The sequence below is a fragment of the Pelodiscus sinensis genome, chromosome 10, assembly GCF_052426305.1.
Source record: "Pelodiscus sinensis isolate ZL-2025 chromosome 10, ASM5242630v1, whole genome shotgun sequence".
Taxonomy (NCBI): Eukaryota; Metazoa; Chordata; order Testudines; family Trionychidae; genus Pelodiscus; species Pelodiscus sinensis.
Window position 1 is genome coordinate 6,220,652 of NC_143061.1, and position 24,865 is coordinate 6,245,516.

Genomic DNA, 24,865 nt, shown 5'->3' on the forward strand with positions numbered 1-24,865 from the left:
ATGTGCACCCCCACACCTTCAACTGTACTGCCCCCCAGCCTGGCACTCAGGGCTTGTCCTGTTCTGTCTGCCCAGTGCTCCTGCGGGCAAATGTGACTGGGGCACAGGGGCTCATTCTGCTCCATCTGGGGAGTGAGACTAGTGAGTGTGGGATTGCCCCCACTCCAGTACTCCACCTAGGGAGTGGGGGTCAGGAGCTTGGAAGACCCCGTGCAGAAGGACCTAGCAAGTAGAGCAGGGCATGCTCCCAACCCCACTCTGCAGCTTGGTAAGCCCCCACGCTCTGACTCTACTCCTCCTGCTGAAGCATCAGACAAGTGGTGCAGGGCAAGCACTGGAGCAGGAACAGATCTGGGACCAAACAGGGAGGGGGGGGGGGGAGCCTGAATCATAAGCAGGTGGGCCACTGCCCACCCAGGCCCACCCATGGTTACACATCTACTACATGTCCGTCACTTAAATAGGGAAACATGTTCTGATTCATGTCCGTCCCAATCCACATGCAAGTTGCAAAGAATGGATATGCAGATTGGGACGATGTCAATTGGAACACATTCCCATACAAGGAGCAAGGGATACGGGGTAAATGTGTACCTGGAAACTTCATAGTTGCAAAAAAAGCTAATGTTGTCTGGGGTGTATTAACCAAAGTGTTGCATGTTACGCAAGAGAGATAACGGTCTTGCTCTGCTCAGCACTGATGACACCTCAGCCGAAGTCTTGTGTTCAAATCTTTCGTAAAGTGCAGTGGTCCGGAACTGGACAAATTGGAGAGAGTCCAGAGGACAGCAACCGATACTGTTGATAAAAGCTTTAGAAAGCCTTACCTATGAGGAAAGATTAAAAAGCTGGGCACAGTCTCTTGAGGAAAGAAGACTGAGCGAGACTCTGATGAATCTGCAAATATTTTAAGGGCCCTTATAAGGAGAAGAGGAGCCCAACTGTTCCCTCTGTTCAGTGGAGGTAGTGGGCCAAATCTGAGATCTAGATTAGATATTACGAAAATCTTTTTAACTATAAGAACGGTTAAGATCTGCTATAATTTTCCGAAGACAGGCTGTACAATCCCCATCGCTGGAGGTTTTTAAGAACAGGTTGGACAAAGATCTGTCAGGGCTGGCCTACAGTTACTGTGCAGGGATTGGATTTAATTACTTCTCAATCTCCCTTCCAACCTGACATTTCTACTATGATTCTGTGACCCACAAGCAGCACAAGAAGCATGAAGAGGCACATACAAATAGTCTTTCTAGACTGCATTGTAAGCCTCTTAAGTATCCTCAAAGGGACACAGTTAGGAAAGATTCCCTCCATGACCATGTTCCCATAGCAATGTGTATATTGAGGGAACAGAGAAGAGGAAGAGAAATACGATACTCACTATAGCAACAGTCTCTTCCCTTGATGAAAATTCCCCCCAGTGACACATAACACAGAGGAAGATATTACGGTGTCAGTGAGACAGAGGAAATCCAGACAGGGAGATCAGTATTCTCTGCAGTCGCTCAGCCCCAATATTGTTCACAACTGAAAAAAACAACTTTCTTTGCCATCCAGATTCTAAACCTTTAAAAGAATACCTGCTTCAGAACCTAATCTCTTTGTAATTCTGCTTTAGAGAATTGACCAAATGAGGTTGAAATGACCAACTGATGTTGCGAGTATGGCAAATGAAATAATTCATGCTTCTCAATCCAGTTTTTGCTATCACTTACATACTGCAACTGTTCTAAAGGGAGCTGATCTTGGAACTAGACCATTTCTTTTTTACCACAGCTGAGCTTAAATATTACTAAAATTAATTTCCAGGGTTTTTGTCATCCTGTGTTATCTACAAGTTTTGGATGGAGAATTTTATACCTAGCCTTTACAGGAGAAATCAGTCTGATACTGAGTCCTCCAGAAAGAGAAATTAATATGATAATGTGTTTCATCTACTTAAGATAGTAAGAAAATGATAGTGAGGCACTGATCAAAATGCAAAAGCCTTAACACTTCACAGAGCTTCCATCAGAGAATTTTTTTTATTACTACTACTGCTAAAACAGACTAAAGATTTTCCTCCAGATTTCCAACTGCAGGTTTTCCATAGCTCCTAATGAACAAGCTTTGCTTCTGTCTTAATGGTGGTTGGACAGAACAAAGCGACCGCCACTCATTATACCTAGACCACAATGAAAGCACCTGCATTGACCTACATGAAATGTCAGCCTGATGAAATGCATCCTACAGAATACTCAAGGAGCTGACAGAGGCGATATCTGAGCCATTAACAATTATCTTTGAAAAATCCTGGAATAGAGAAGAGGTTCCAGAAGACTGGAAAAGGGCAAATATAGTGCCAATCTATAAAAAGGAAAATAAGATCAAATTACAGACCTGCCAGCAAAAATTCTATACTCAGAAAAATAAGGGAGCAAATAACTGAGCAATTTGCAAACATCTAGAAGGTGGTAAGCAACAACTAGCATGGATTTGTCACAAGCAAATCATGTCATACCAACCTCATAGCTCTCTTTGACAGTGTAACAAGCCTTGTGGATAGGATAAATGGTAGATGTGGTATGTCTTAGGGATGTGAACGGGTGACTGGTTAACTGATTACCTTGCTGGGTGATGCTTACTGGGTGATGGTTAACCAGTTCCACAGGAGCAGCCCCCTGCCCACAGCCTGCCATAGGTGGAGAGCTACTCTAACCCCAGCAGCCCACCCTGATAAGACCACACTGAAGCTACTGTAATGTTTGCTTTGTATAACCTCATCTTCCTTATGACCAAGGATCAGGAAAACTGGATTAAAGACGGTGGCTCCCATCTTGTAGAACTGTATCACAGAGAGCTTTTGTCTGTGTGTGATCTTGTGCATCATGCTTGGTGCTTATTGTGTCCTTTGGATTTGAAGAGGTCTACTACTGGGTGGCCCCATCTGTGAAATAGTGTGCTGGCCATGGGGATTTCAAGGACCACCTATGCAATGATCCTGAGCCCTTACGCTAAGGGCACGTCTAAACTACATTCCTCTTTCGAAAGTGGAATGTAAATGAGGCAAATCAAAAGTGCAAATGAAGCGTGAATTTAAATATCCCATGTCCGAGCGCTTTTTCGAAAAAGGGCTTTTTGAAAGTGAAAGCGCAGTCTAGACGGGGTTCTTTAAAAAAAAAACACAACTTTTTTGAAAGAACCCATACTCCCCATTTTTTCAGGAGTACGAGTTCTTTCAAAAAAAGGGTTTCTCCCCCTCCCCAAAGAACCCCATATAGACGGCACTTTCACTTTCAAAAAACCCTTTTTTGAAAAAGCACTCGGACATGAATTTGCAAATGAAGCATGGGATATTTAAATCTGAGCTTCATTTGCACTTTTGATTTGCCTCATTTACATTCCTCTTTCGAAAGAGGAATGTAGTTTAAACGTGCCCATAGTGAATCTGCCCTAGCAAAGTAATGAACTACTTAGTGGATTTGTTTTTAGAGGCATCACACTTGCCTCCACTTACAAGAACTGGTAATGTGCATCTCCCAGCTTGTCGATGTAGTTTATGCTCATGGGGTGTCTGTAAACTTCTATACTACATGAGGCTACAACGATGGGTGAAAGGTCTTAAAGGTTCACTGCAATGCCCTGAGGTCCATCATGCTTGGCATCTGGACTCCCATGTTTCATAAGCTGTATTCTTGGAGGGCAAGATAATGTTCACCCCAGGCTGGCAGAACAGCTGGCTATTGTGATGGGAAAGGAGAAAAAAAGGATACTCCTAGAAGACATTGGTTTTGACCTCCCACCAGCGAAACAAGTGGAGCAGCTGAGAAGGGACAGTCAATCTCCTTTGAACATTGTGTATTAAAAAACAAGATGACCTATGCAACCTCTAAAGATGCCATTAAAATAAATTTGCAGGTATTAAACATGATGGGTTGTATTATTAAGGACTGTTCAACACCTGAAGAAAAACTGGGAGGCAATGTAGTAGTTTTACTTGAAGGAAAAGCTTTACAAAAAGAGATAAGTGCCATCTGGATCGAAGGAGCTTCCATTTCTGCATCTCATTCAAGTCCTCCCTATCACATTCACCCCCAACCTTCCCCTTTATGCACACCTGGAGAGGTCATTAAGTTAAGCAGTCAAGCAGCTATTGCTATTTGAATATCTAATCCTAGTAGTTTTATGTAGAGCCAAAAATGCCTTTATGCCATACTCAGTTACAACTGACAATGGGTGTATTCCTTGCAACACGTGCAATGAATGAGATGCTGAATGTGAACAGCTTAGAAAACACCAAAGACTTAGCCAACTGTAGGCTCGAAAGTATTGTGCACTACTCAGGTGGTCGACTCTCTTCAGTATTTACAGTTGCTTGAGAATCTTGGACACTCGAACTCCTCACTTACCTCGACAATAGGGATGTAAAAACGTAACCGCGTAACTGCTAAAAATCCTAACAGTTAAAGGGTTGCATGTGCTGCAGGCTCTGCAGTATACAGCTTGTATATAAGCTTCATACTGCAGAGCCCACAGCAAAGCCAGCTCCCAGGGAGCCAACATGTAATCTGAGGTGGGGAACTGGGCTGGGCCTGCCCCTGCCTGCAGTGGGCCCCAGAGTTGGAGCAGCCCCTTATCTGGGGCAGGTAGGGAGCTACTTTAGCCCCTACCTATTAACCTGACCTGGTAAGACTCACCAGGTGAGGCTGACCAGTTAACCATTTACATCCCTATTTGACATGCCCATTTTTTGTGAAGTTGCAGCTGAGATAAGCATGTTCTTAAAATACATTATTTCCTGGCTAGAAGGAGCAGGTCTGAGATATGTCACCTTTTGGGAAGTGGAATCTACTTAGTTCCCATATCTTGAGAACACACTTGCTCAGGATCTGTCCCACAGGGTCCTAACCTGTTCCCTTTGGAGCCTCTTACTAGCTGCCTGCCTGGGCCCTAACCCAGAGCTCTCCCTGGAGCTTGATCTGCTCCTACAGGTTTCTCTTTCCTATCTCCACTTCACTTCCTTCCCTAGAATTCCCTCCACTTCTGTATAAGACCATGTGCTAATGATCCTTACCTAGTTCTGCCCCGTCTGGCCAGGAGGCAATCAATCACAGATGTACTAATTGGCACTTACTTCTGTTGGACAAAGAGTTAAGTCACGCAGCTGTTCTAAGCCTTTTGTTTCCCACTGAATATATGCTACTGAACAGGAGTTTACCTGTTTACCATGCGAGTCTTACAATACAAGCTGTTTTGTAAAACATCAGGGAGGCCAATTACTGTGTAAAAAGAGCCGTACATGGAACACTGATTTTGAGATCAAGAAAAATGTTGTAATATAACTTCTGGCCTAAGATACTTCTTGGGTCTTGTGTCTTTAACTGTGGCACAGAAGCTGGTCTCAAGACCCTGGATGGGGCCATTGGGAGTATCAAACTATCGGTATCGCCCATCTAGTGCAAGGAGTAAAGGTGCAGAAAATTTTACACTGCATTATGGCCTGGGTCTTGCTCAAAACCAGGAGGCATTGGATGTGGTCACCAGTGTCAAATGAGCGCCAGGCAGGAGACACACTTATTGAAGCCATTGCAGTATGGTCCCGGTGAGGGACTAAAGGCTCCAGGACAAGGGCAAGCTATATATGCCAAACAATCCTACCCTGCTCTATGCAAATTATTCAAAAATAATAATAACCTAAACTAAGGGAAGATCTAGCTTGAGGACACAAAGGCAAGTTCCATTAACTGTCACCTCAAACAGCAAAGATACTGGGGGAAGGAGGTGAAATCAGGGGGCACACTCCTTTACATACAGTAGGGTGCTAGACATCCCCCTCCAAAGGGCATGGCAGCTCTGCAGTTCAGTACCAGTAGCACAAAGTACCACGTGTGTGACTCCACAGATGCCCTACGCCCTCAAAGAAGAAGAAAATGATTTGTGGAAAGGAATACAGCGACTCACATGAATTTTCACTGGGCTATGAAACTTTGCATCTCTAAGAGAGCACTTCAAATCCAGCCCAGGTCAGTAATAATCTAAGTCACTGCCATCTGAAGACTGCTGGCTTGAAAGAAAGGAGTTGCCAAGTCTTAATTCAGTTCCTAGTAGACAGGTGTTCAGATCACAGAAGTCACCTCTAAAATTGGCACCAACTGTATGTAATCTTTGTTATCAGTCTCAGCAGAGAGCGAAAGGAATGAAAGGTCAAAGACTGAACTCCTCTTGCATTCCCAGATGCAGTGACACGGTCTAGACTCTCCCTGTTCTGTGGAATGAGGACTTGAGTCTCCCAGAACTTCCTATCAGCATTACATTTGCTTTTAAAAACATTTCCCCCTCAATAACTGAGTTAAGTAGGGCATTAGCTCCATTAGGGATTGTTGAACTGGTGTGGTAAAATGGTACCAATGCAAACCTCCACTTCCCATCAGTTCTGAACATTTACTCTGGAGCTCTGCAGCAGTATCTGCAAGACTCCCTAGTGTTGACTAGCCCCATGTCTTCCCTTCAACAGTTTTCTAAACTGGCATGAAGAAAGGGAATACACCCCAAAATCAAGAGTACAATTCTACAAGCTAATTGGGAAAGTATGCCAAATGATCAGAGCCACATTTTTCCAGGCATGTGTTTTTCTATCGTAAGTAATGTGAACAAGTTACAGATTGAAATGAAATGCTGAAAAGTCCCCTTTAAGAACTCAAGATTTCAGTTGCTTTCACAGCAAATGCCAGTTGAAGCCTTCAAGGGAATGGTGTTGCTGCATACAGTTGTTAATTAGTCCATAAGGACTTTTGTTTGTAACAGTAGTGAATTAACTACTCCAGGAGAAATCATATTGGCTGAGCAAAACTCTATTGTCTTTTAAGACTACAGCAATAGTTAAATATCTCCTCCAATATATTTGTAATCAATGGTTAACCATGCCAGCAGATATTTGATTCTGCTAAAGATAGTTAGCTTCCTTGAATTTATGTACATTTGTTTGCCCACCTATTCACCTTGCATCACTTCCCACCGTTTCAATCAGATATGTTATTCTGTGAGCAGGGAGAATGCTAAAGAATGCGGGCCGTTCTGGAGAAGGGGACTCAGTATCCTTGAAACATAATTAAAGAGTCACAAGCGGACTTAATCTTATTGAGGTTTTACAGAAAATGTACTTAGCCCTGGCAGTAGCACTGTGCATTTAACAAACAAAATAAAAATTCAAATCAACTAGAGAAACTGCTAAAGCAAGCACTTCTGTAAAGTCTACATTGACAAACAAGTCATATATTTGCTGATGCAGCACAGCAGAGAAAAAACCCCACCCTTTTCTGATATAGTAAATTACTCCTTTGATGTACTATCCATAGGGTATTGGCCTGACTTGCACTACAGCTGTGGATGTCCATCAGGTCTAGAAGTTAGGCCAAATGTGTATGAGGGAGAAGTGTCTTTCAGACATACAGAAAACAGCCATAGAAGACAGACTAAGCATGTAGGCAATCAGGACTTCAATTACAATAAAACCTGCATTATCTGACATGCTTGGGGATTAGGGCATGCCGGTAACCTAAAAATTCTGGTTATCTAAGGAATAGGCGGGAGCTGTGTGGGCCTATGGGGGGGGGGGAGGAGGCACACAGGAGCCATGTGAGGGCCAGGATGTGGCCTGCGGGGGGGCGGGGGGGGAGGAAATGTGGCTTGGTATGGAGGGGGCGGAAGCCAGGGGGCGGGAGCTGGAGATGGCAGGCGGGTGGCGGGGGGCTGGCCTGCTGGGGGTGCCAGGAGCCGAGATGCTTGCCATTCGCCCCTCCCCCAGGTACATGCTGCATGCTCCTCTGAGGAGCGGCCCAGCACTTAAAGGGCCAGTTTCCTTTTTTTTGTTTTTTGTTTTACTTTTCCTGGTGTCAGAAATTTGCTGGTTTCTACAGTGTTCCAGATGCTTAAGTTCTGGATAGTGCAGGTTTTACTGTACCATGCTTACTGTTCCATAAGCCTATTCCTAATGAAGAGTGGCACCACCACCCTAGAGTCCTTCTGACTAAGAATACAACAACATACGCTATAGTAGGAAGCCCCCTTAACTTAAAGGGCCACCCTCCAATTTAGAGTTTGAGGTTCATGGGGTGAGTCTACACTGCACCGTTATTTGGAGATAAAAATGTGAGCATCTACACAGCCACTCCATTATTTTGAAATAATTTCAAAATAACAGGCAGCTTATTCTGAAATCTGTAAACCTCATTCCACGAGGAATAACAATAGCTATTTCGAAATAAGGCATGTGTAGATGCTCCAATGCTGCTATTTCGAAATAGCCTTCACCAGGGCCATTCTAAGTTATCCCTCCTCACTGCCTCCTGGGGCTCTAAATCAAGATAGCACGTCTACATTAGACAAGCCTGCTTTGGACTAATTTTGAGGCTTCCTTCTGGAATAGCTTATTTCAAAGTAGCCGTGCAGCATAGACATAGCCTTAGTGTGACGGTATCCAGAATGTATGGCTTCAGATTTGAACGTCTTTAAAAAAGGCGACCCAGAAAGCACGGTTACTTTTCTGGGATCTACAAAAAACATGACAACATTTTTTTATGCTTCCTCTGTCGACATGGCACAATGAGTTAATTCTCAAAATCTACTCGCAATTTTACAGGCATTATGTGATGCTGCTTACATGAACAAGAAGTAAAAGTCACTCTGGTATCTGTGGTATTAGGAAATACAGGAAATAAAATCAGTCACTGGAAAATGTGAGACAGAAGTTATTTAACACTAAAGCAACAGGGTAGCCTAATGAAAGGGCTCCACGCTACAATATAAAAGTCTGACTCAATTCTCAGCCTCTCACTATCAAGCCTTACAAGTTGTAGAACATCAAGGAAAGCCAGGGCACCGTTCTGCCTGTTCTGGTGAAGAACAGGCCAGGGGACTGGTCTACACTTAAGGCTTAGGTGAACACAGTTATGCACGCCCCCAGAGCACCATAGCTATTCTGACATCTGGTGTAGACATAGCTACACTAATGGAAGAATGTTTCAGGTAAACTAGCTACCAAGGAGGAAGCGGCGTTCCTACAACTACAGAAAAACCTCCTTCTGTCCCTGTAGTCTGCATCTCCACTACAGGCTTAGAGCGGCATTGCTATGGCACCACATTTATGACCTTGTAGTTTGTAATCGCATAAACATGGTCTTGGTGTCTGAAATTTAAGTGGGGAATAAAGGCAGATTTGACAATATACCAGGATGGGATCTGAATGACAACTGCATGAAGGAACTAACTCTGCACTAGGGGATGTAAAATCCCATTTAAATTGGTTAACCAGCTAAATGTAATATTTAACTAGTTAATGTACGCAGGCACGCTGTGGACATGGGCTGCTGCTGTAGGGCTGAAGCACCCCTGTCCGTGGCAGACCCTGAGGGGCTGGAGCAGCCCTCTGCCCACAGCAAGTGGGGAGCTGCTCCAGCCTCCATCGGTTAACCATTAAGGGTGATGCTTACCAGTTAACCATTCACATACCTACTCTGCACACGAAGCAGAGAACAGTGAAGGAGGAAAAGAAGAGACAATGTACATAGAGGGGAAGGGGACAAGCAGGGAGTTCAAAGGACAAAAAGGTCCATTTTACATTTGTACTTTGTGTCAGGCATTTGTACATGTGTCTTTTACATCTGTACAGGTGTCAGGCATTTGTACTTTTAGAATTACAGTGATAACGTACAAGAAACACCTACATTTGCAGCTTTGTAATAGTCACTTTACAAGTTAATTACAATAAGAATTTATGGAGTCTATTACAGATTGGAAAGGTCATTGCAGAAGAGAGAAAGTTAGGACAACAGCTTCAGCAAAACATTGGAACTGTGAGTAAATCTAATTTTCAGGTTTACTGTTGTAGAGTGTGGCAACAAGGATTTGCATTTGGTTCCTGCCTGATTTTTATATATTAACATATTTTCTAAGTAGGACTGTCAAGAGATTAAAAAAATCCCCACCTGCATGCACAGGCCCCCAGGAATGTGCACAGCCCACATTACACCAGGGAAATCAGGGGTCAGGCAGTTACATTCCACTTAGGGGAAAGAACCTGGTCTTCTGTGAAATTTTCTGCTGTTACAGGGTTACTTAATGACATTCATTTTAACATCCCTAAACAACATGAATTGCAATGGAAGAGTTTCCTATGTGTCACAAAAAGTGACAACTACTTTACCATCTTGGTTTGCAAACTATTCAGTCTGCTCCTGTAGCTATTTACACAAACTTCTTTCAACTGATTGGCTGCATTCTGGAAAGTTGTGGGCTCTTCAGAGCCCCATCCTTATGAGGAACTATCAACAGTCCAGGCAAATGCATTAATAGAAATATTCCTCTTAGTAAAACCAGGGAAGTAACATACTTTGTGATTCACCACCCACAGACTGGATCTTTGCCACCCTGCCTTGATATTTGCACAGATGGATGTGTGTTCTTGACTTTTATCCAATCTAGAATTTAAAAAAAAAAAAAAAAAAAACGTTTATACTTCATCCAAAAGATGTTTCAGAAGCTGACTGTCCATTCAGTAGTTTATCTTTAGCTTGCACACATCAATTTATGATTAAAATGTAAGGACATGTTCACAGTACTACTCAGAGCCTGGATGAACAAACAAACATCCACACTACTGTAAAATAGGGACAACATCACACAGAACACTATTCAAATAGATTGTCAGTTATTCTCTCAGACGGGTGGGGCAAAAGGGGTAGTTTGCCCAGGCTTCACCCTATTTAAGAGGTTTCCTCTGAAAGGACACCCTAGAATCCGGTAAAATTGCTATTCCTGCATACCTCATCAGCAGGACTTGCTAACCGGCGGCAAGCCCCACTCGCTTTGCGCCGGCTCCTCCGGGTTGTAATCTACTCGCCACGGGCAAGGAGATTACATTATTTGTCGAGCCCTGCTCATCAGTATGCCCCTTGATCTATAATTGTGCAAAATGTGGACAGTTCTGTTTTCTGTGAGCCGAATAACAGATTATCCACAAACTGTTGGCAGAGCTGGAAATAGGAGACTCCTATAAAGAGGTAAGATACAAAATCTACCAAACAGTGCTTGTACATATTGACTAAAATTTCGGAGTCAAATCCTGGCTTCTGAAATCTTATAACAGTTTTGCCATTTACTTGGAATGGGACAGAATTTGGTCCCTTGCATTTAGTTAGGCAAACTGTATCCTAAGTATAACTTGCTCACCTCTGTAAAGTACTTTGACACAGATGATAAAGTGGTACATAAGTGCAAAAGCAGAACTACTATCCAGAAGTTTCAGTTGAAATAAATAAGACAAAAGATGTGTAAGTCTGGGAGATAGTGGCCTAGTGGATTAGGTATCAGTGATGGAACCATGATGCCTGCCACTTGAGAGGCATGAAGATTGATTTAAAAGTGCTAAAATCCAAAATAAAGTGACCAGAGTGTACAGCACAGTTTTGGAATGTGCTCATCTAGTTGGAATACCTTTAATGAGGAAGGCAGAGCACTACAGAAATCATAATTAGCTACTTAGTACTCTTCCCCCTCCTTTAATCTAGTGACCCATCTCTCTTGACTTTGGTGAAATCTGAAAAACAGGCAGGAGGGAAAATGGAGGTCTGTAATTGTCTACAGATCAAATAAGCCATTAACACCTTCCAGCATAATACCTCCACTTTAGCTCTGCCCATCCTCCCAATACAACTGAACATGCTGAGGCCTTGAATGATTTTTTCCAAGAAAGAAACACTGATGAGAGGCATAGGATTTGTCTGTCTGTGTCTCTCTCGCTCTCCATTCCCCTTGACATGGAGTGGGAAGAAGGAACAATGATAAGGGGGAACAAATAGCTCTTGGCATGGGGGAGAAGAGTATAGAGAGGCCCAATATTGGGAATGGAGGTACATCAAACCCAGAGTATGGGAAAGATGAAGACCCATGAACGGGAAGAAGGGGGACAAGGGAGCACTGAGCCCCTACCATGGGGGAGATATTAGCTGACAGAACCCCCAAGCATGTGGTGGAGGGAAGAATCGGGAGAGGGACATACACGGAGTCCCTGAAATAAAATGAAAAAGAACAAATATTTGTTCCATAAGTCTGGAGGCTGAGCCTGGCCATTCACTGACAACCTACTGCCTCAAATGCAAACCCACATGCATACCTTTATTCCACCCTGGTAACTGTTTGCATAGCACCAAGTACGAGAAAATAAAAATACTGCTATATGTGGACAAAAGAAGCTTTAGTGCATTTGCTTACTATTAAGCATCTTGGATAGTTTCATTTAGAAACATTAAGATAGTAAAAACCCTAGCTTTGTTTTGTATTTTGGAGTAAGACATTACTAAGAGCAGCTTCTTAGGAGCTGAACTGTAGTCTCTTAAGACAGTGGTTATCCAATTCCTTACTAAGGTAACCCACCAACTGCACTACTCTGCTCCCCGCTAGCACCCTTGCTTTCCCTTACCAAACCTGCCCCCTCCTACAGTCCAGCTGCCTCCCTCTCTCCAGGTCCAGGCCACAATCTCTACCAGGCTGCTGTCTACTCTCTGGCTCCAGACACTTCCTCTGTGTTGTTACCCATGTCACTCTCTCTGCCTCTGAGTTGCAGGCAGTGTCATGAGAATTGGGATCCAGGCAGCAGTAGCAATGCAAAGAAAGAAGCAGCTTGTTCCCAGTCCACATATGCCCCAGAGACTGCTGCCCAGATCCTGTACACTGCTGCCCAGAGGAAATGAAAACACCAAGGCAGGAGGTTGGTAGCTCATCTGGACAATGTGGGACACACCAAGTCAGAATCCACAATTTGGGAGATGCTGCATTAAGAGTCAAACATATCAACCACCCCAACTGCGATCAAATATATCCGATTAACAATACAGATGCTGCCACTAAAATAGGTCTATTGTACTTGAACCAAATTTGCCTATAATCAACCTTTCTTAGTTGTCCCATGCAATTGATTATTAGCTAGAGATGTGGAAGGAACCCATACAGAGATTCCAAATCACCAAGGGATGATAAAAAAACAGTTTAGAGAAACTATTCAATCACCAGGACATAAGTCAAGGAAACTGAGTCTTCCTTCAGTTCTCTACTCCTGTATGGGAAAGGCTGCTAAATAAAGACATTGAAATTTAACGGTATAAACTTGTTCCAAAGATAAGGTGACAGAACAAATATTGACAGATACTCTGTGACAAAAGCAAATGAGGTTCAGATAAACATGAAGGATGCACTCAAGTAGCCCATAAGGCTCTTTCCTCTCCAGATATCCTAGCACCTTCAGAGTGTGTTCTGTAGTTTGACACTAAGCACTGATCCTGCAAATACTTAAGTACAGGCTTAACTTTACACATGTGAGTTAACAAAACTACTTGTGCACACAAACACTTGCAGAGCTGGGATCTTGGCTAATATTGCCAAAAGGACCATAATTCAGGTACCCCTAGAACTAACGTCCTGTTCAGCATGAGGCAACTAGGCTGCTTTCCTGAGGAAGAACTAACTTGCAGATACACTTTAAGTGTAATAGAGTTGCTGCTATAGGGCAGTATCTTCAAAGAATTTATAAACAGACTAAACTGTTAAATCAATCAGGTTTCATTTGCAAGAGAAAAAAAGGTATCAAGCTGCTTGTTGGCTAAAGGTTTTCCATCTCTTCCTTGGTACCAACCTACAAGTTGTACAAATCATACTCAGATAATGCAGATTAATGCCTACCTGCTGTTATATAAATACTTAAGACACACAGGTGAGATTACTCCCATCTATTCTCAAATTTACCTGAGAGCCTTAAATATTCAATATTTTAAAAAACTTGAAAGCAAACAAAATAGCAAACTTTAGGCCTGCAAGAAACTGGAGCAGAAACTTCTCGCTTGAGTTTTTATACACTGTAACCATTGCATGTTTTGGTGCTATTGTCACAAAGGAAGGAAATCATGCCATAGCCATTCAAGTTTGGGTAGATTTCTATAATAATCTAACCTCCATGGAATCCTATCTATAATCAGTTGGAAACCTTGCATTTGACTTCTCCCGAAAACCATAGATAAACAGAATCTAATTGAGGAAACATTTAACTAGCCAAGGTGAACTAGACTTCTAGTTAACATGTCTATTCTATGTTGCAATAATTTAAGACGCCTACTTTGCCAATGAAGTTCTCTACTCTATAAATTCATCTCGACACAAAGAAACTAGAATATCTTAGGCCTCATCATATCAGTTTCACATGCTAAAAGCAGGTCTAGCTTGAACTGAACAAGTTCTTTACACTTCCATTACGCTGAGGAAATTGAACATTTCTCTCTCCAGCACTGAAAGGGGAAATGCAGCCACATCTCCTAGAGCACAAACTTTCAGAACTTTCTCTTCCTATTAAGGAAACAAGATGTGTGCAAATAGCTGCTGAGTAAGCAGCAACTTTGTGTTTCTTTTAAATGTTTTCTAGAATACATGATCACTTTTTAAAGAGAAAATCCTAATTTTTATTTGACCACCACATTCTGTACATCGTATTTTCCTGTATGGAGGGAGCAATGCCTCATTATTTTCCTCAGAGATGAAGAATGTCTGTACTGGGCCATATTGGGTCAGACCAAAGATCCATCTACCCCAGTATCCTGTCTGCCAACAGCGGCCAATACCAGATGTCCCAGAGGGAGGGAACACAACAGGCAATCTTCACGTGATCCTTCTCCTGTCACCCATTTCCAGACAAACAGAGCCTAGGGACACCATTCCTACCCATCCTGACTAACAGGCATTAATGGACCTAACCTCCATGAATCTATCTAGCTCTTTTTTGAACTTTTTTGAACTTCTGTTAAAGTTCTAGTCTTCACAACATCCGCTGAATGATCTTTATTCCCTGCTATCTAGCTATTACATCAGACAGCAGCCTTACAAATGAAGTCTAAATCATGCTTCTTTAAGTATTTAAATGATGTTTTCTAATGAATCAAAAGACATCACTTTCCATGTGATACTTGCTTTTTGTCAATTCCTCCATCAGGGCTCAATTTCTATACTATTCCAAGACCCTGTCATTTTGAAGGAGCAAATGAAACTGAACTTATGTTGCTCCCAAATGATGGTGCTCAGCATTGTCATTAAGCTACTAAGATGGGCCATAATGTGTGTTAAAATTAATTACATTAGTCCTACACTGGTCTACTGGAAACTATTTAATTTCACATGTGCATATGCAGTGGTAGTATAGCTATGTCAGTCCTAGGAATTAGAGGGAGTGAAGGTGGGTGAAGTAATAACTTTTATTGGATTAACTTCTCTTTCACCAACAGAAGTTGGTCCAATAAAAGATATTGCCTTGCCTACACTATCTCTGAGGGTAAGTCTACACGACAGTGCTATTTTGAAATAATTTAGTCTGCATCTACACAAGCAGGCAGTTATTTCAAAAGAATGTCAAAATACTGTCAAACTGAAGGGTTTCTTACTCCTACTCCTGTAACCCTCATTGTACGAGGCATAAGGGAATAGAATCACAGAATCACAGGAAGAGACCTCGGGAGGTCATTGAGTCCAGCCCCTTGCCCAAAGCAGGAACAATCCCAACTAAATCAACCCAGCCAGGGCTTTGTCAAGCTGAGACTTAAAAACCTCTAGGGATGGAGATTCCACCACTTCCCTAGGTAATCCATTCCAGTGCTTCACCACCCTCCTAGTGAAATAGTTTTTCTTAATATCCAACCTAGACCTTCTCCATGAAGGAAAAAGTTCTATGTAGATGCTCCCAATTTTAAAATATGCTACACATAGCTCAATTTGTGTAGCCTTATTTCAAGTTAAAACCTGCGTAACCTAGGTCAAAGGCTCATGTTAGTACAGACAAGGCCTCCATGTAAATGAGCATAGTTCATCAAACTCATTGAGCATGAGTCTGGTTTATACCAATACCCTTTTATTCCACTATGGCAGTTTTACACTCACTTCACATTGCCAGAGCAAAATACAAATAAGTGATAAAAGCTGCTTCTCACCATTGAAGTAAAACTAGTTCTAGGTGTTTAATGCTGTACAGATGCACCCTTACATTTGCACAACATCTTCCCTTGCTAAAACTGAAAAAGTTTATTATTTTAATCAACTATACACAGGGATTGTATCCGTCCCATCCATCACTGAAATATAGCTGCTGCTTAAGTTTCCTAGCCCGCAAATGCTGGAGGGCCAAATAAAAACTAGCAGCTGGAGTTTATGCCCTGTGCACGTCTGAGGTCTTGAGCTAGTGGGAAATGAAGACTCTAGCTTATTAGCTTAAATTTGTCAAAAGTTTAATCTTCTCTAATAGCCTGAACATCTCAGCCTTGGTAACAATATTCTTGACAACTGAAACATGACAGCTGCATGTACAAGGAAGAACTTCCAATGCTGCTACTCCAGAAAAAATATTTTTAAGCCTGACTGGATACAGGGGGATCACTGCTAAAAAGAGGGGGGGGGGGAAATACCATACTTTCACAGGGAGAAACATCTGCTCACACTTTCAGATGGTAGCTAGTTGATTAAATCCTACATAGAACAGCTCAGAACATCATTCCACAGCTGTTAGAGATTATATACAAACTGATACAGCAAAAATCTCAGCAAGCAAAATAACCAAAAATACTACAGTGCCACAGTAGACACTACTACTTTTGCTCTCTTGAATTTGATCACTAACTACAGTTTCCCCTAGCGTCCAGACCAAGACCAGCACCTTCCTACTTTACATTCATTACACTGAAAAATGAAAGGCTGGGTCTTTTAAAATAAACTTACCCTATTTCTCCTACTCCTTTCACACATGTACTCCTTTTTAATGGGATCTTTCCACCCTTTACTAAAATCCTGGGTAGGCGAGGAATCCAGGATTTCAATTCTCCTTCTTGCCCAGGTTTCACTTCTTGCTCAGTTAAACAAAGCACAGACAAATTTAAGATGAGCATCAGCGGGCCCCATGGAAGGGCAATGTATACCATGTTAGTGATTACACACAACAAGCACTCTAGATAGCAAGCTGTACCACATCCCACTGCCTGATAGGCAAAAGAGGGGGGGATTTTTGGGTCAACCAAAGGAACAAGGTAGCTACTTATCTACACTGCTTTTGGACTTTGAAGTGAGGCGTTTCCCTGCCAAGCAGATCCTTAAGTTGCAGCCACTATTCAGAGCGTAAGGCTGGGAAAGAAGGGATAGGACTGCGGTGAGAGGCAGTGATCATCCGCGTCTCAGGACTTTGCCCACACAGACACACCTGCCTACTTTTCATTCCCTCGCCCAAGCTCTGCTTCCCGAGCAAAAATGAAACCACAACCCTGGAGCACCAGGCACGGCTGCTCGCCAGCTGCCCTACCTGCTGTCCAGCAGCAGCCACGCCTGGACAGCTCCCGCGAGCGGATCAACTCGGCAGGGATGGGGGGGGTCCGGGGGGACGGCGGGTCCCACCGCGCAGCGGGAGACGCGGGACGGCGCAGCCGCTGCCCCCCCCCCCACAGGTGTAACCCGGCACGGAGCCTGGCGGGCCCCCCCGCAGTTGGCCGGGGGGGGGGGGCAGCGGATCTGCGCCCCGCTCCTCAGCACGCGCCGGGCTCGGTGACAGCACCGGGGGGGGGGGCCCTGCTCGCCGCCCCTCCCCCGCCGAACCGGCCCCTCCCCCGCCCGGCGGATACAGCTTGAATCCCCTCAGGATCTCCTTGGCCCGCTCGTCCTTGGTCGACATGGTCCCGCGGCGGCTCCGCTCCGCGCCCCGGAGCCGGGCGGGGGGGGGGGGGCTGGGCGCGCTCACGGGCCTCACCGGGACAGCGACCGCGGCGCTCGGGACGCTGCACCCGCCACCGTCCGACACCCCCAACCAGAGCGGACCGGAGCCGCCCCGCCCCTGGGAGCGCCGGCCAATCGCCGCGCCCCGCGCCACCGCGCCCCGCCCCCTCGCTCCCGACCGACAGCGCCCGCAGCCAATCAGGCAGCGCCGTCTGCGGCGCGCAGGAAGGGAGGCTGCGCGGCGGTCGCTAAGGGGCACGTCCCAGCAAACTGACGTCGCCGAGAGACGGAGGCGGGAGCCAGGAGCGGAGCTGCAGCTGCGGGTCTCGGCCACAAGGGGCGCTGCCGCGCAATTGCGCATGCGCCGCTGAGGGTGCTTCGCTGCGCCCCCTGCCGGCGGCAGCATTGGCTGCAGGGGCAGGGAGCCCCCATCCTTAGGACCTGGCACACTTGGGCAACCCCACCCCCCAGCAGCTATAGGAGTAAAACAGCTGGCTGTGGCCCCCAGCACCACCACCCCTTGCACTGGGCCTCCTGCTGCAAAGGGCGAGTGCTTCCGCCTGCAGTCCCCCCTCGAAGGGCTAACCATCCGCCATCCCAACATGGGCCAGAGAGCAACTCGCATATCCTGGTCAGCCTGTACCCCATAATGTTCCCTAGGGTGTGATGTCAGCCTTGCCTGCCTGCTCCCTCCCCCGTATGTAGCTGCACCCCGACTGGGTATAGTGCATGGTCCCAGCTGGGGCACTGAGACCACTTGCAGAGAGAATAATGAGTCTGCTCTACAGCCTTAACTGAGATCCAGCTGACTTTTAGCTCAAGTGCTAGAGCAGGGGTGGGCAGGGGCGTCCCATGAACCTAGGCAAACTAGGCAATAGCCTAGGCCGACGCTGGCCGGGGCGCCCCATGATTACATCACGGCCATTGACGGCAGTGCAGGCGGGGCCGCTGATCGCGCCTTCCGCCTAGGGCGCCAGCTGCCGCAGCCGGCCTCAGGCCACTCCTGGGGGTGGGCAAAAGGGCCTCCGTGGGCCAGATCCGGCCCACCGAGTGGGTTGATCTGGCCCATGGAGGCCCTGCCGCTTCCCCCGCCCCCAGGCCAATTAGGACCTGGGTGTGGGGAAATGCAAAGCTTCCTCCCACCCTGGCAGGACCATACAGCGCTTTGAAGCGCCATGAGCTCCTTGCAGAGTGGGAGGAGACATCACGTGCTCCCCCGCCTCCAAGTGCTGATTGGCCTGGGGGTGGGAGGAGTGTGCAAAGTTTCCTCTGCCCTCCCCTTGTCCTGCAGCACTTCAAAGTGCCATGCACTCCTCGCAGGGTGGGAGGGAGCTTCGCACACTTCCCCACCCCTAGGCTCTGATTGGCCTGGGGTTGGGGGAGCATGCAACGCCTCTTCCCGCCCTGCCAGGGGCATGGGTGCCTAGTGGGAAGGGGGGCAAAGGGGTTCCCCCATCCCGAGACCAATCATGGTCTGGGGCTGGGGTAGCCCAGAAGCATCCTGGCCCCACCAAAAATTATTGCCTCCCACCCCTTGTGCTAGAGGTTAATGCACTAAGCTCCAGAGGTCGCAAGTACAGTTCCGCTTGCAGCATTTCACAGTCAGGCCCTATGCCCGTGGATGGACATAGAATCATAGACCACTAGTACTGGAAGGGACCTTGAGAGGTCAGCGAGTCCAGTCCCCTGCCCTCACAGCCGGACCCAACACCATCTAGACCAGGCATGTCAAACAGGCGTCTGGAGGGCCACATGCAGCCAGATCGAAGTTTTTTGTGGCCCACCACTACATTTTATAAAAGAATAAAGTGCGGCCTGCTGGCTGCTCGGAGCACGTGGCCAAGTGCAGATCACACACGGTCAGCCGCTCTACACACGGCACCGCAGCAACTGCTTGCGGCCAGCTGGGCTGCTCTGCTCACGGTCCCCAGCACATGCTCCTGGCTGGCCGGGCTGCTCTGCGCAGGCTTCAAGTGCCTGTTCACAGCTGGCCGCTGTACTCACACCACCCCAGCGCCCGAGGAAGAAGTGTGTGGCTAGGGTTGCCAGGTAGACCCCGCCAAAAACCGGCCGGGAGGGGGATGGGGCTGGCCTGGAGGGGGGTGGGACGGGAAGCAGAGCTGGCGGGCGGGGTCTGGGGGCCGTGGGGCTGGCCGGGAGAAAGGGGGGAGCTGGGAAGCAGAGCGGGGGGGGGGGTCGGGGGCCACGGGACTGGACGGAAGGAAAGGGAGGCCCAGAGGAAGGGGGGCGGGAAGCAGAGCTGGCGGGGGGGACGGGGTGCAGCCACTGGCCACAGCCGGAGTCCTTCAGGCCGCGGCCCCGGCAGGCACTCCCTCTAGTTGCGGGGGCGGGGGTAGGGGGAAGGCCTGCGAGTCACTCTCCCTGCCCGGCTTCTGCACACAACCAGAGGCTCCCAGCTGGGAATCGGTGCTGCAGTTGGTGCTGGGAGCCTCTGGTCACGTGCAAAAGCTGGGCGGGAAGAGTGGCTGGGACCAGCCACTGCCCCCGCCCTGCCCAGCGTTTGCACGTGACCACAGGGCTACCAGAGCCAATCACGGCCCCGCCTCCCAGTCGCTCCTCCGCCCCCACCAGGCTTCCCTCCAGCGCCCAGCAGGGAACTCAGAAAATACCGGACATTGTACGTGTCCAGTATTTTCGGAATTTTTCTACCAGTCAGGGGGTGCAAATACTGGACTGTCCTGGCAACCCTATGTGTGGTGGGCAGCTCCGGGACCCAGGCATTAGGTTGGGAAGGCTGGGAGTGCCTGGCTCTGGGGGAAGGGGGAGGCATTAGGTGGGAAGGGGCTGGGAGTGCCTGGCTCAGGGGGAGGGGAGAGGCATTGGACCACAGACCTTTAGCTCTTCCCCTTGCACAAGCATACAATTCAGTGTTAATTGCATGGTGTCACATACTGTTTCTCAAATAATATGATAGCATGCAGTTTTTTTCCACCAAATGGAATGGAATCAAGAGTACTGTAATATATACACACACAAGGGGCTGATTTGTGGTTCCCAGTTTAATTTTCATATGCCCTGAGTTTAAAATACCTAACTGTACTGTGTTAATATTTGTCATATGATTTCCTTGGAATGTAGGCATTGCCAGATCAGCCAATGGGACCCTCTAGTCTAGTCCAGTATTGTAACTACAAAAGTGGCCAATACAAGATGTGTCATAGGATGGGGTATGTGTGCTCGCACATGTCCACAAGAAACGATAGTGGGCAGTTATCTCCAGATAGGAAATGTTTCTTCTTCACTCCTATCAGTTTGTGCTGGCTTATGACCTGAAACAGAGTGGGTTTTAATCTGTTTTTTATCCTACCTATGGTTATTTTAATGTTTTCATTATCAATAAGCCTTCATTCTTTTAAAAGTCTAACAATCTTTTGACCTCACTGATATTAAATGGCAGTGAGTTCCACGGATGAATTGGGAAAAAAAGTTTCCTTTTATTATTTTTTTGTCATGTTTTGGCTGTTTGCTCATCAATTCCCACTTTGCATACCTGATATATGATGAACCAGAGGCTCAATAGATTGTCTAGGAGTGATGTTTTGTGGCAAGGGACTAGGGCCGTGAAGGAGGAAAGCCCGAGACTTAAATGTACTTAACCAATTACAAACTTTATTGACTACAATTTGATTATATTCAATTACTGTCTCTGATTTGATTAAGACAACGTAGCATGCAAATAAAACATACATTAAAGAAATTCAATACAAAAATAATAAGCTGATGAATAATATATTAAGCAATACTTACAAACCCAGTGACAATTATGATACACAGACAAAAACAACGCGTAGCATGCTCCGGATTCGTACACCCTTTCGTGATTCGGTGGGTGGGAGGCGGCCTTGGGTGATCAACCCCTTAGCCAGGCTGGACAATACGTTTCCTCTATCTTGATACGGAACCTCCCCGAACTTAGGGCTCAGGGTGCTTTATACTATAATTTTGACATCCGGTACCATATTAGGGTTATTTGATATTTTGTGGTACTGTGTACATATCAGGGTTCCTTCCTTGTGATATGACGTCTGATTGTGGTCAGTGCCTGATGCAGACATGATTGGCACACGTGAAAGCTAGCTATGTTTTTTGTTTCCCTGCTCCAGGTGCTTCTTAACTGATGTATATAACAGCTCATGTCTCTTATTCCTATCTTGTCCTGTTTTTTAGTGCTCGTTAACTTAGTGTGTGGGACAGCTTGTGTCCCTACTCTTATCTTTTTGGCCCAGGTGCTTGCCAAGTTAAGTTCCCTTTACTGAGGCTTGAAGGCCCCTGGCCCGGGTGCTTGCCAAGTTAAGTTCCGTTTACTGAGAACTGTGCTGAGCACCCGAGGGACTTCAAGCTCTATCTCTGGATCTGCCTCAGCAGCCTGTGTTTTTCTTGTGAGGGGCTTTAGTGTGGCAGTAAGGGCAATACGCGCAAGACCGTGGTCAAAAGGACCTGCTACACGACAATATCTATCTTACATTTTACCTATCCTTATTTCATTTTCTGCTGTATAGACTTAACTTGGGATAGGTTTCCAGTTTCTGAAGGATACTCATTTGGCTCAAAAAACATCTCCTTTAAAGATCAAAAAGGAAAAGGAAATTATCCAGTTTTATATCTAAGAAGTACCAGCCAGTCAAGGGTAACCGGGGTATACCAATATTGCTAATAAATATGCACTTGTACATCAGTCAGCCAAAGGGCAAGTAACATGGGAGAAGAGGGAAAGTTCTTTCATGGATTGAGAACTGGTTAAAAGACAGGAAACAAAGGGTAGGAATAAATGGTACATTTTCAGAATGGAGAGGGGTAACTAGTGGTGTCACACAACGGTCAGTCCTGGGACCAATCCTGTTCAACGTATTCATAAGTGATCTGGAGAAAGGGGTAAGCAGTGAGGTGGTAAAGTTTGCGGATGATACCAAACTGTTTAGGATAGTCAAGACAGAAGCAGACTGTGAGGGACTCCAAGAAGATCTCACCAAACTGAGTGATTGGGCAACAAAATAGCAAATGAAATTTAATGTGGCTAAGTGTAAAGTAATGCACATCGGGAAAAATAACCCCAACTATACGTACAGTATGATGGGGGCTAATTTGGCTACGACAAATCAGGAAAGAGATCTTGGAGTTATTGTGGATAGTTCTCTGAAAACTTCCACACAGTGTGCAACGGCAGTCAAAAAGGCAAATAGAATGTTAGGAATTATTAAGAAAGGGATAGAAAATAAGACACAGAATATCTTACTGCCCCTGTATAAAACTATGGTACGCCCACATCTTGAATACTGTGTACAGATGTGGTCTCCTCACCTCAAAAAAGATATGTTGGCCTTAGAAAGGGTTCAGAAAAGGGCAACTAAAATGATTAGGTGTTTGGAACGGGTCCCATATGAAGAGAGGTTAAAGCAACTTTTCAGTTTAGAAAAGAGGAGACTAAGGGGGGATATGATAGAGTGGTGTGGAGAGAGTGAATAAAGAAAAGTTATTTCATAGAATCATAGAATCATAGAATAATAGGACTGGAAGGGACCTCATCGAGTCCAGCCCCCCGCCCTCAAGGCAGGATCAAGCTCCGTCTACACCATCCCTGACAGATGTCTATCTAACCTGTTCTTAAATATCTCCAGAGAGGGAGATTCCACCACCTCCCTTGGCAATTTATTCCAATATTTGACCACCCTGACAGTTAGGAATTTTTTCCTAATGTCCAATCTAAACCTCCCCTGCTGCACTTTAAGCCCATTACTCCTTGTCCTCTCCTCAGAAACCAAGAGGAACAAATTTTCTCCTTCCTCCTTGTGACACCCTTTTAGATATTTGAAAACCGCTATCATGTCCCCCCTTAATCTTCTTTTTTCCAAACTAACAAGCCCAGTTCATGAAGCCTGGCTTCATAGGTCATGTTCTCTAAACCTTTAATCATTCTTGTCGCTCTTCTCTGTACCCTTTCCAATTTCTCCACATCTTTCTTGAAATGTGGCGCCCAGAACTGGACACAGTACTCCAGCTGAGGCCTAACTAGTGCAGAGTAGAGCGGCAGAATGACTTCACGAGTTTTGCTTACAACACACCTGTTGATACAACCTAGAATCATATTTGCTTTTTTTGCAACAGCATCACACTGTTGGCTCATATTCAACTTGTGGTCCACTATGACCCCTAGATCCCTTTCCGCCATGCTCCTTCCTAGACAGTCGCTTCCCATCTTGTATGTATGGAACTGATTGTTCCTTCCTAAGTGGAGCACTTTGCATTTCTCCTTATTAAACCTCATCCTGTTTACCTCTGACCATTTCTCTAACTTGCTAAGGTCATTTTGAATTATGTCCCTATCCTCCAAAGAAGTTGCAACCCCACCCAGTTTGGTATCATCTGCAAACTTAATAAGCGTACTCTCTATCCCAATATCTACATCATTGATGAAGATATTGAACAGTACGGGTCCCAAAACAGACCCTTGAGGAACTCCACTTGTTATCCCTTTCCAGCAGGATTTAGAACCGTTAACAACAACTCTCTGACTACGGTTATCCAGCCAATTATGCACCCACCTTATCGTGGCCCTATCTAAGTTATATTTGCCTAGTTTATCAATAAGAATATCATGCGAGACCGTATCAAATGCCTTACTAAAGTCTAGGTATATGACATCCACCGCTTCTCCCTTATCCACAAGGCTTGTTATCTTATCAAAGAAAGCTATCAGATTAGTTTGGCATGACTTGTTCTTCACAAACCCATGCTGGCTATTCCCTATCACTTTATTACCTTCCAAGTGTTTGCATATGATTTCCTTAATTACCTGCTCCATTATCTTCCCTGGGACAGACGTTAAACTGACCGGTCTGTAGTTTCCTGGGTTGTTCTTATTCCCCTTTTTATAGATGGGCACAATATTTGCCCTTTTCCAGTCTTCTGGAATTTCCCCTGTCTGCCATGATTTTTCAAAGATCATAGCTAAAGGCTCAGATACCTCCTCTATCAGCTCCTTGAGTATCCTGGGATGCATTTCATCAGGACCTGGTGACTTGCTGACATCTAACTTTCCTAAGTGATTTTTAACTTGTTCTTTGTGTATCCTATCTTCTAAACTTACCCT

General features: G+C 45.5%; 1 protein-coding gene across 1 annotated transcript in view; it reads right to left on the minus strand.

Moving 5' to 3' along the window:
* Nucleotides 1-17,882, minus strand: part of PDE6D (phosphodiesterase 6D) — a 44,237-nt gene extending 26,355 nt beyond the window's left edge. Inside the window, exon 1 of the mRNA XM_075938155.2 lies at nucleotides 17,667-17,882. Coding sequence (XP_075794270.1) covers nucleotides 17,667-17,716 — 50 coding nt within the window. The 5' untranslated portion in view covers nucleotides 17,717-17,882. The remainder of the gene's footprint in view (nucleotides 1-17,666) is intronic.
* Between the last annotated feature and the right edge of the window lie 6,983 nt (nucleotides 17,883-24,865).